This window comes from Numenius arquata, chromosome 9 (assembly GCF_964106895.1).
Source record: "Numenius arquata chromosome 9, bNumArq3.hap1.1, whole genome shotgun sequence".
NCBI classification, from domain to species: Eukaryota; Metazoa; Chordata; class Aves; order Charadriiformes; family Scolopacidae; genus Numenius; species Numenius arquata.
The window spans coordinates 25,871,486-25,884,184 of NC_133584.1; the positions used below are offsets into that span (position 1 = coordinate 25,871,486).

At 43.9% G+C, this 12,699-nt stretch overlaps 1 protein-coding gene across 1 annotated transcript in view; it reads left to right on the top strand.

Annotated features, from left to right (window-relative positions):
- The window catches only part of HS6ST1 (heparan sulfate 6-O-sulfotransferase 1), a 193,543-nt gene extending 181,056 nt beyond the window's left edge, over positions 1-12,487 (top strand). Inside the window, exon 2 of the mRNA XM_074153191.1 lies at positions 10,893-12,487. Coding sequence (XP_074009292.1) covers positions 10,893-11,601 — 709 coding nt within the window. The 3' untranslated portion in view covers positions 11,602-12,487. The remainder of the gene's footprint in view (positions 1-10,892) is intronic.
- Positions 12,488-12,699: the final 212 nt, after the last annotated feature.

The window sequence follows — 12,699 nt, forward strand, 5'->3', positions numbered from 1 at the left end:
ATAAGGCAGTGGCAACTCCAAGTGATCTTAAATGTAAAAGTGACTGATTAGTAGCTCAGCTTTCTCGAGGATTATCTATTTGTGGCTTGACAGCATCTGCTATTCCTGAGCAAGGGAGAGTCAGTTAACTGAGAAGAGGGAGCTTTGCCACTCTTTGTAAGCCACTGTTTGCAAGAAAAGCAGCAGTGTGGGAACCTCTCCCAGTACTAATTTTAAGAAGGAACTGGGTAAATGGAATTAGGCCCAGTCACCTATCTGATGCCGTTAGGCCTGTGGCAGTACATGGATTTGTTTTGCTGGGCAGTAGTTGTTCCCTTTCAGTAGCAGCCCTGCATGGCTCACAGAAGAGCTCTTTGGAAACCAGTCCCCGCAACAGCTTGCACTGTGGCTGCTTCCAGGAATGAGTCGTGCTGCTCTTCATGTTTTTCCTCCTTGGGATGTCTTGGTTCTTGATGTACCCTGGCTGGTTGAAAGTTAGCATGTTTACTTGTACGTCCAGGACATGTCAATCGAGTTTCAAAATTCTGTGCATCTTGATTCTGTTTCCTGAGTCTTCCCACTCTGATCAATAAGAGTAGCCATCCATCAATTTTTGATTGGAACAAGATTGATCCACAAGCAACTCAAGGGTGTCCATGCTGCAGTCACAGCTGCCTGACACAAATATTGCATCCCTTTGGGCTGAGGCAGGCCGTTGCCGAGGAATTCAATTGTCCTGCTTAAGCGATCAATATCTGCTCCTCTGACTACTCTTGCTCCCTTAATCTTCCTGTATGGTTTCTTTATAATTCAATCTTCTTCAAGGAGACATACTTCCTGTCTATCATGCTGTTACAGGTCTCTTGAATCTTCCTTGAATCTCACTGCCAGTGCAGCTCCTGTGATTCACAGGAAGAGAAGCTGGCTTACAGTTCAAAAGCAAATGCAAATTCCAGCCTATCTGCTTTGTTTGCAGCTGATTCAGATAAATACCTTTGCATACTGCACAGTTACTCCTGCTTTGTCTGTGCGCTATTTCAACTTGCTTCTGGTTTTCTTTTTTCTGTGCGGCAATATGCCGATCATTCTTTCTTCTGTGTCTTGAAGCGTGCAGGCTTCAGATGCAGAAATCCTGCTTTATTAGGTAAAATATGCACTTGTTTTATTCATTATATCCATCTTGACACCTGGGGAGGCTGAATCCTGGCGTTCTCTCTCTTCCCAGGGCGAAGACAGTAGGAAGCTGTGCAGATTTCCGTGCAGAACCAGGGCATCTCTGTCCTGATGACAACGGGAGACTTTATAAATAAAGTTCAGCCTCCCTGCTAGCATAGCAGCCTATGCTGGCACTTTATTAGGGGACAGCACTTACTCCCGGAGCTAGAATGAGACCCCGAATGTTTTCCACTTAAACTATCTAGTGATAGGGTGAAAACTGGTGTCTTATGCTACCTACCCAGCGCAAATTGGTCTCTGACACAGAGATGGAAAGTTCAGTGTCTCCTTGCAGATGTCTCATCACTCTTCAGGGGTTGATTTGTTTCTTGCTTGATTCTAATGTGTCTAACGTACAGGGAGAAAGTAAAAAAAATAGTGGATACAGTACCCTGCTAGCAAATATTTTACGGTAAATATGGCTGCAATGTGTTACTAAAGTCTGTATTTTGTGTAACGCTAAAATCAATAAAAATGAAAGTCTCTGTGAAAGAGCCAATAAGTGAAGGGAGTAAAATTTTCTCTTACGGAGAATGGCAGAGTTGTTTTCATCCTGAAATTTCCTACCTTGATGACAGCAGGGGCAATAATAAAAGCAGAAGAATGCAAAGAATAGGCATGGGTTGTGGTCCACATTTTTGCCGTCTGGCCTCTGCCAGCACTGATGTAATCCTTCTGGCAGTGAAACTTTCCATTGCAGTCCATCAGCCTTCAGATGTGCTATTGATTAGTGGGTTTACTAAGGTCACTTAGGAATCACAACAAACCTCCTGAAACTTGGGAAAGGTAATAAATCAAAGGTATTTGATTTGTAACTTGCCGTCATTTTTGGTGCCTTGCTTCAGTAGAAGACAGCAGTCAACACTTCCTAAGCCCTTGATATGAGGAAGGTTATGATGGCAAGAGAAAGCACTTGTTTATAAACGGTGCAAGTAACATAAGCTTTTAATGGGTCCTAGAGGAGTCCAAGGCTCCAGAGGGCTCTGGAATGCCGTCCTCTCCGCCCCCATCTGCTCCCCTTACCCTGACCCCCACTTTGTTTTTTCCAAGCCTTTGGCCAATTTTCATCACATCTGTCATTTTGAAAAATGAACTGGCGGTTCACTCCTAAGGTTCATAACATGTCACGTATCTTTTTTTAGATTAACTTGTTTGCAAGAGACAGTGCAACAGGAAATTCTTGTGCTTACACAGCAGCTCAATTTTCTTGAAAAGCAGAGATGTTGTTAAAACTCATAGTCTGTGTCTATTCTGCTAATTGGATATAAAACAGTCATGAGACGTGAGGGTGATAGGACCGTACTTGTTTCCTGGGGAAAAGCCTATTAGTACTATATTGCTAACAAATCTGAACCGGGGCTGCGTGTGTATTATGAGCACAGCAAGTATCAGTACTGCACAACACTGAGATCTAAGGTAAAAGCGTACTCTCGTTTCATTGATGGAGATAATGATCCTGAAAGGTCCATTTCTGATGGTTTCAGAGGAATTCATACCCAACCATACCTTTCTTGATGCTGCATTTGATTCTGGACATAAAATGGTCCCTTGTATTACCATATGTATCTTACCAGTCCAGAGTAGTCTGTATCATGGTGCTGCTCCCGAAGGTGGGTATCAAGGCTACATGTGTCCTCCCAGCTTTCCAACAACCCACGGTTTCACCCATCTGCCCTTGGGGATGGCTTACATCCTTTGTACCTCCACTCCGGCTCTGCAGCCTTTGCCAAAATAATACAGAAGGAGCATCTATGTAAGAGGAATGTATGCGTAATAGTATTCCAACGATTGCTTTGTAGACCTACCTTTCTTTGTAGGTCAGCTTTAAATGGAGAGGTCTCACGTTGAGCTGTTTCCGCGCTGCAGCCACCGTGTGTGCAGAGGCACGTGCAGACACACAGCGTTATTGCTCCTACGGATTCCAAAGTCAAGGCTGAGTTGCTGCAGGGTGTCTGGATTCACACAGATTCATATCTCCCTTGGTCCCACGCCTGCAGGTTTCTTCACCGCCAGGCTGGAGAAGGCCCCTTGCAGTTGTGTTTGACTCTACCCGGTGTTTGTAAAGCTGTGACTCAGAGCCCGTGCATGCCTTGTGAAACACCAAAACTTCTGTTTAGAGTTGTTCTTGAGTGGATGGAGGGCCGATTGTTCCTTTTGCGAGATGCCCGAGCTGCTGCTTGCTCTTTTGTCTCCTTCACTGTCAGCTTCTGTTACCTTTTCTACTGCCTTTGCAAGAACGATGGGTTGTGTTGTGTACTCACAGGTACGCACACACACACGGCTGGCACTGCAGCGTGACTGTTCGTGGTGTGATGAAAGGCTGCATCTCTGGGGTTGTGAAGCATTCATCCTCCACGTTTTATGAAATACACAGGGGAAAAAAGAGAGGTGTGGCATGCCTACTCACAGTTAAATTAATTTTTTTTGACTCAGAGTTAAATAGTACAGGTATTTTTAAGCGTATACTTGATGAATATAACACATTTTAATTCCTCCTAAAAGATAGAAATATGTAATAGATTCTTACTTTACAGCAATTTATATCCAAAAGACCTGACCTAAGTAATCTCAGGTTCATTAACACTCTGAAATCTGGTACAGATCTACTTACACCTTCAGCCGGTACTGGGGTAGCTGCTGGAATTAGAGTTGAATGTGGTTTTCCATTTTTAATCTGTTCTTCCCCAAGAGGTTTCAGAAAAGGAATAGAATAGAATAGAATAGAATAGAATAGAATAGTTCAGTTGGAAGGGACCTGCAATGATCATCTAATCCAACTGCCCTTCTCCTGGGCAGTAACTGTGAACTGGAAGGACAGCAGGTCAGGCTGCAGGCCCAAAAGCCATATAAATGTTGCCAGCTATAGAAGTGCTTCTTTTTCAGGGGCTGCTGGTGCTCACACCCCATGCTGTGTTTCAGAGGGACTTAAACATGTCATGTCAGCCAGGATCTAAAGCTCCAGGCACCCAGCAGGTGCTGAGACGCCAGGTTGCTAGGCCAGGGTCTTCCACAGATTCCAGAATCTGCTTTGAAACCCCTCTCTTGGGAATGGAGGAATAGGTGTTTGTATCAAACTGCATTTAAGCTATCCTGGAAGAGTGGCCCTTCTTCCTCGCCTGTTGGTGGAGGTGCTGATCCATTCTTGGTGGTTCCTTGGCGCTGATGTGACATGTGAGACTCCACATTGCATATGCCTGAGATTAGGATAAGCAGATGAGTGGTTTCTGGAGCATCCACACGGACAGGCATTCATATAGCAGCTTTTCATTTAAACGGTCTCAAAAATACAGCCAAACTGTGAAAGCCTCCCCACAGCTCTGCTTACTTTTCAAGAACCCCCTCAATTTTACCTGCCCAAACCCACTCTTGTGTATTTAGAAACCTGTGCTTTGGGTTGCATCCAGCCAAGAGTGTCTGCGCGAGTTTTAATTTTTCCATCTGGGAGAAAAGCATGTCGATTTGCGTGTGGTATGAGAGTATTCTCTTCTGCCTCCAACTCCCGACGCAGCCTGAGGGTTGTTTGTAGGGGTTTGCTGCCAGGGGGCTGCCAGCGGCATCGCTGCTCCGGGAACTGGCCCATGCCGACACTGAGTCCCTGGGTGAAGATCTGGAGGGTGAGCAGAGCCGGCGGTGATGCTTGTTCTGTTTTCAAATGCCCTATCTTTTAGTACAGCAGAGTCCCAAGAGCGGAGACCATCAGGCAAAACAAACACAACGGTGCAAAACAAACCCAGTAACCAAAGCAAGCCCTGACTTGCTGTAAAGACACCCCCCTCTCGCCCCCCTTTACTGGAAAAGAAAACCATTGATGTAGGTGTTTACCCAGTCTGAGTACTGGAGGCTTGGCTTTGCTATTAAGTTTCTTGGCTTTGGGTGTTTTGTGTGGCAACCTTTATTTAAACATAGGGGACAGAAGAGACTTGTTTATTTTGTTTATTTGTTTTGTTTGGGGTTTTCTTTCTTTTTCTATGACTGTTCAAGGGCTGAAGAGTTTATTGTGTGTGAAACGCAGGAAGAGTCTAAATGAACACCAGATGAGAGGAAACAGACTGAGGAAAATTAGGGCTATTTGCTACCAAAGGAAGTAATCATTGTACATATATTAAATTCCAATCTCTAACTGAGAATTTGTTTTGCTATGCAAGAAATCTGACTGTAGAGTAAAAAAGGTAAGTGGAGTCTCCCCAAGTTGGGGCTGTAGAAGTGGGTGTACTGGTGGTAAACGTGGCAGGAGGCAACTTTTATTGGAGCGAGTGCTGAGGTTGGCTGGAGCGTGTTCCGCACCCCAGTGTTTCCCACCGTAGTGGCTCAGTGCAGACAGGTAAAAGAGATTTTCATACGCCTGTTATTTGTATGTAACATTTAGTATGACTTTATAATGAGAATATAAATTCCTTATAAAGTTCAATCTGCCACGTTCTCAGCCCATCCATCGTTAGAGACACCTGACTCACCTTTACTTATCATTTACCTCTAAGTCATTGCTGGAACTGCTCCTTTAGGATACAGTGTCCATTTTGAGTGGAGATAACCGTTACCTAATAATCCCCTTAATTGTCTCTGCCAGGGGAGGGTTTAAGTGATGGCAGTAGGGGTGCTGGCTGCTCTCCTTCTTTCCTTGATCCTAAAAGCAGGGTAGGTGCACGGTTTCATTTCTCTGCTGGGAGGCAAAAGCACTAGTTGTATTAGTGATAAACTCTTTACAGAGAGAGCCAGTATGAATTGAGTAAGGACCCTCACAAATGATTTGAGCAGTGCGTAATACACAGTCTTGGCTTACGAGGATGCCTTAAATCAGCTGCAAATTTGACATTACTACTTCTTTTAAACAAAACAGTGTTTCTCATTCCTGCAAGCTGGCAGAGACGCCCTGTTCAGTTCGGTTCATTCAGCAAGGACATAGAAAGATGTTTTTTTATTATTATTTTTTTTCTTTAGCTGTAGAAAAATTGTAGCCTGGGGGCATGTTGCTTTGACAGATTGGGGTTATATGGTTGAAGCTGACCTATGCAGCTTCTTCCCCCTTCCCCCTCCCAGCAGGCAGGATGAAGCACGTATGATTGGAAGCGGCTATCCTTATTTTGCTCTTTATCTGATGGAAGGCCACCACAGTAGTCGAGAAGGACTTGTTATAGATTTTGCTTTTCCTGTGAGAGATGCTTGAAAGCTCAGTGAATAACCTGTAGAAATAAAAAAATGAGGTATTTTGGCTGTGTGGGAGGGAAGCATTTAATCACAGCAAAGAATAGGGGATTGCAGAGTCAAATAAGCAGTTCTTGGCAGATTTTAGAGACCAGCAGTGGGAAGTAAGAAGGGTGTATCGAATAGTAGTGTAGGAAAGCATAAATGGAAATGAACTGAAAAGAGATAATAGCATCGTATTTAGAATCTGTCACTTTATCAGAATTATGTTGACTGGTTATTAGCGAAAGAGAAGGAATTGTTTTTTTAGAGGAAGAAAGATTTCATTTCCCCTTCATTAGCTGAGGAACCTGCTGACAGGAATTAAGGCAGAATATTACTAAATGGGGGCTTCAGCCACTCCCTCGTGTCTGCAAGAAAGGGTTATTTTTAACCCAGATCTGCTCAGTGACTGCGTTTGCAGCATGGCCCTGCAAAAAAAAAGAAAAAAAAGGGGAAAAAAAAGGGAAAAAAAAAAAAAGCTCTGCTGGCAAAACTAAGGCTGCTTTGTGCTGCTGTGTGAGAATGGGACGGAGAGGTCCGGGGTGGGAATCCTGTAGGGCAACAGTGCCCCTGACGCCTGTGTCATGAAAATATGCCTCAAGTTAACTATTGTCCTCTGACCTCAATCCATGCTGAAACAGGGGCTTTGCATAATCATTGAAGGAGACGGTTCCTGCTCCAAAAGATGTTATGTTTTGAATTGCCAAAAAAGACAAAGGAGACATTGTCAGCCCTTCACACGTGGGAATCGGAGGCAGAGAGAGAGATTTGTCTGGGGCACATAGGCTAATTTTGACAGAAGGGATACTTAGGCTCAAGTTTCCTGAATTCGTTTGTGTACCACAACCGCGAGATTGCTCTTCCTCTCTAATACTGCATTTTTTTTCTCCCTGAAACTTCAGTTCTAATACAAGGTTGTTTATCAAAAACATGATTTCTTTTTGCTCTGTTTTAATAAATATGCTAGTGATTCTGTCCTCAGACAAAACTGTGCAGCTTGCACATACATCTGAGTTGCAACGCTGAAGTTGCAAATGTCTCAGGGATGCCACCCTTCAGGTGGATTTTCACATTGGGACCACCAGGGACAATAATGCAAGGAAAGGCAGAGGTGTGACTTTGGCTTCTGCTTTTCTGTGTCCTCTGGGGATCACAACCCCATGGATATGTAGAAGGGGACCCTGCAAGGGTAGGAATGCTGTTCTGCCCAGGGGAAGAAAAAGAAAAATATCTTACTCACTAGAATGTCCATTTTTCTTGCTCAAACTTATTAACTCCAGGAAGGCCAGTGAGACTTGGCATGGCATGACCAAACTGGGGCTGTTTGGGTTTTTTATGAGGCAGTATTGAGTGGAACCGTCTGGGCTAGGAGAAGACCACACTTCTGAAAAGAGCCTTTAGGAATACTTAAGTTAAGTAGCTGTCTGGGGCACCACGCTGAAAGGAAGGGCACTCACAGCTGCCTGTATTTTATGGGTTTATTTTATCTCTGATGACAAAAGAGAACTTACTAGTCATGTGGTTCCTCATAAATTTCAAGCCACTGCTGACAAGTGGCACTGCCTGTGTTCTCAACCACGCTGGCGCAAAGTTCCCCCAACTTTCTGGCTTGTGATATTAATAACAGTGCTGCTAATGGATGATGCTTTAGAGAGATATCTAACTTTTCTCTGAACTTCAAGGCAATCCCCAAGTTAACAGTTTGAGAATGGAAACTTAAGTATCTTAAGTGCCTTGGATGAATACTTCCGTGGTCATTTGTCTATATCAAAGTGTCTCATGTCTCTGGTTCCTGAGGCCCCAGTCTTCCTAAAGGTCTGCTGTTCCCTCTCCTGAGAGCAGAGGGAATCTGCACCTCTGAAACCAATATCCTCCCAGAAAGCTAAATACAGGTTTGGGAGCATAACTTTCAGTATGGCAATGGTGCATCTCAGCTTAGGCGGATTAAACTATTCTTTTGCATTGCGCTCTGTGTTTGGTTTTGGGGTGGTTTTTATGCCCCATTGGGGCAGCTTCCTGAAGTACCTCCAGGCACCTGGTTCCACTGCCTGTATTCCAGTTTCCAAAGACACATCTCATTTCTGTGTTTGGAGGCAAACTCCCCTCTTTCAAGCACTTTTCTATGTCACAGACCTGGAAGGGGGCACATCAAATTCAGTATAATTTCAAATAATGTAACCTGTTTTCCTTTGCTTTCTGCTCACTGAGATGAATCTTAGGGAGTGATCGCTCATGGTAAAAATACTTACCAGTGTATCACCTCAACTAAGATAATAGCTCTTTTGGGGCTGCTGTGAAGAAAGAAATACTTGCTCTTTAACCTTTTTTCAGTCCATGTCCTGTTCAAGCTGTCTCTGTTTCAATGGACCCTAATTTATTAACCTGGTTTACTAATAGACTCTTGAAGTTTAAACAGAGGATGAGACAGAGAGAAGAGACAAACTGGACTCAGGCTTAGAGGAATCAGATTCGTGCCAGCTCAGCCACAGACACCCATGTGACCTTACGTACATCATTTAATATTTGTGATTCCCCTGTCTGCAAAACGCAGATGCTAATTCTTCCTTTCTTTTTTTCCCCTATCCATACTGGTTAGACTGCAGGTTTGGACAGGAATCAGCTCCTCCTGTGTCTTTGTATACTTCACAAATGAGTCCCTGATCTTACGTGAAACGTCTAGTTGCTTCTGTAAGACACATTATAATAATTGGCTTCAACCTGCTTCAGGAAAAAATGCAACCTTTGGATTACACTGGTGTAAATAAAAATTCCACTACAGTTCACAAGTCAAAAAATTCTGGTAGTGTTTAGCATCAATGTCTGTCACTTGAACATCTGGCATTCATCATCGCTTTCCTTTTCCTTCCACTGTCATATTTTATCCCCATCTGTTAGAGGTTTCTTAGCACTGTCTACATAAATCATAGCCGTGTCTCAGTCTGGGTAGTTGAATCATTACAGGCTGCAATGTAAATGAAGGAAGAAGAGGTAAATTTAAGGGAAATGTTTCTCTCCGCTCCCCTTCTTTCTCCCCCCTCCCTGTCCACAGCCGGTACTAGACAGCATTACTGTCTAGCACGATACTCCTGCTATGAAGAGAGAGGGAAAAGTTTCCAAAAATAACAAATGTTTTTACCAGCCCTAGTTCTGAAGGCAGAGGCGCTGAAGCCTGAGTGGACGCCCATTGCCATTGTTGGAAAGACCAAAATGTACTGCGTTGGAACAACCCTTCAGCAAGTTAATAATAAATCGGGAAAGCAAACATTCCTTAAAATCAGACTGCCGGGCAATGTCTTTGATGTATTTTCTTAAAATTAATTTACTCTTATTGCAGTAATTTAGGTTACTGCTAGGAAGAATAATATTGAAGGTGCTGGGAAAATATGGGTGTGTTAATATTAGCCAAAGCAGAATATTTTTACTTCTTTTTTTCCTCAAAAAACTGTGCAGTGCCCTTGGAATGGCCATCACTTCCAGCTCTCCTGAGCCATGCCGGCAGGGCAGTGAGCCACAGCAGCATTCCAAAGATGCATTTCTGATGGGGAAGTGAATCCACCCCCCCCGTATGAAGTATTTCCAGTAGCATGAGTGCATTACCCTGCCAAAGCCAGGTGCTGCCGTTTGCGCACAGTGTCACACAGCCCCATGTGCTGGGAGCACACATGGATTTAATTCCCTGCCAGCTTTGGCAACTAGAGGAGGTATTTCCTTGTTCTAGAAACACTCAGGGACACCATAGTGCCAAGCTACTGGAAGTTAGGGGAAAAAAAGGCCCTTTTCCCTCTGTTTGGAGAGGGCTGTTGCAGGCTGCCATTGCTATCAGTCCCAGAACTGGATCCAGGCTCAAGGTGGGCTGAAGCTGGAGGGTCTCTCTTTAGAAGACAGCTGTCGTGTTTTCAGTTCAAGGGACAGCTTGTGTTGTCGGGGACTTGATTACACTTGGAACAGCAAGAGCGCCCCATGTCACTATGTGTGTTCCTCCCAATTGCCTTGCTTTTTCACCCTTTTTAGCCCCATGTATCAAAAGCGTGTCTTAAATTTGAATTGATAGCAGATGAGCTGAAATGAGAATAAACTATTGCTACTACTGCTGGTTGTCAACTCACGCCTTCTCTTTCTACAAAGCATATTGCATTCCTGATTTCCCATTATTTTTCACTTACATTCCTGCGGTGTTATCCTGCTACTCGGTGCAGACTCCCAAATTTCAGCTAAGCAGCCAGATCAGTCAAGCGGTAGGTGTCCTGGTCAGCATCTGCTCGAAGGGAAAATGAGAGGCCCAGCTCATGGATGGAGCAGTTGCTGGTCTGTCCTGCAGAGCAAGTCCTGGCTGATTCGGAGGGCGCATGGTCGTGTGAAAGGCCAGGCGGTCCCTAAAGTCACAGCTGCTCTCTGAAGTTGGTAGATCGGATGCTGTAATGTTGATTAACTCTTGTCTTTTTGATATTTCAGCTTGCCAAGCATCTTTCCTGTTACTAGCAGAATATTTATTTTATTTTCTCTTCTTTTTGTAGAAAATTTTACTACATCACACTGCTGAGAGACCCCGTATCTCGTTACCTCAGCGAATGGCGTCACGTCCAACGAGGAGCTACTTGGAAGACCTCCTTGCACATGTGCGATGGCAGGACACCAACTCCTGAAGAGCTGCCATCGTGCTATGAGGGCACGGACTGGTCAGGCTGCACACTGCAGGAGTTCATGGATTGCCCGTATAATTTGGCCAACAACCGCCAAGTGAGGATGTTGGCTGACTTGAGCTTAGTGGGCTGCTACAACATGTCCTTCATCCCAGAGAACAAGCGAGCACAGATCCTGCTGGAGAGCGCAAAAAAGAACCTCAAAGACATGGCCTTCTTTGGCCTGACGGAGTTCCAGAGAAAGACTCAGTACCTGTTTGAGAGAACTTTTAACCTGAAATTCATCCGGCCCTTTATGCAGTACAACAGTACCAGGGCAGGAGGGGTGGAGGTGGATAATGACACCATCCGGAGGATTGAGGAGCTCAATGACTTGGACATGCAGCTCTATGACTATGCAAAAGACCTCTTCCAGCAGCGCTACCAGTACAAACGGCAGCTAGAGAGGATGGAGCAGAGGATAAAGAATCGGGAAGAGAGGCTTCTTCACCGGTCCAATGAAGCACTTCCCAAGGAAGAGACCGAAGAGCAAGGACGCTTGCCCACTGAGGACTACATGAGCCATATTATAGAGAAGTGGTAGCCTAGGCAGACTTTTATATTGATGATATTCTAGGGTTTCCATATAAAAGATCATGGAAGTAAAATTACAAAAACAACAAAAAATATTTTATTTAAAAGCAAGTCTGTAAAACAGAAGATAGATTGCTTCCTTAAGCATAGGGTCTTTTTACTGTTTCTTACAAGACCGATGAGATTCTTAAAAAAAATAAATAAATACATAAAAATAAAAAAGGGTCAACATTATAACGCAGAGGTAAAAAATGCACAAATGCAGTTACCCGCTCTTAAGGCCAAATACGAAAGAATGTTTCTTATCCTCACAGTTCAAACACAAATGGCAGAAGTAGGATTTTAAAAATCTATCCCCTGAGCGTAATGATACGAAGATACATAATTAAAAAAATGAGGTTTTCTTTTGTGGGTGTTTCTGGGGGTGGGACGGGAATTGCATTGCTTGTAAGTAAATGATAACTAAGTTGAGGGTGGATGTGCTGCCCTGTCAGGCTGTGCGATCCGAGCACAAGGGCGGTCACTTCATTTCAGCTGGCAGCCACTGCCAGAAAGTAGAGCACCATAAAAACAGAAGAAGAAAAACATCAGAGGATGAGAAACATTGACGCAAATTGACTGTGGCCTAGGATATGTACTTAGCACAGTGGTTTTGATACATTGCACTGGTATCACATATACATAACGCAACTTCATCACGAAAATAATCGGGAATTCATGCACAGAGCTCCCAGATTTGTTTCACAGGCAGGTCCCAAAACGAGTGAAAAGCCAACCAAATTCCATATAGGCTCAAACGTGCACTCACATGCCATCCTGTCACCCTGCGCAACTGCCGCCCATGCTGTCATCAGTGTTACGTGTTAACAGCACATGAAAATCCTATCCTATGTACTAAAAAAAAAAAAAGAGGAAGAAGAATTTCAATAGCAATACTCCCTCATAAATCTTGCAGGGAAAACCCTGCAAATAATCAGTCCTTAATGGGAATATGATGAGGGGGTGATTTTGTTTTGTTTGTTGCTATGTGAAATACTGAACTAGAACAAGCATACAGACGTACCTGTATCTGTATTTTTTCAGTTATTTTCCCTTGCTTTTATCAAGA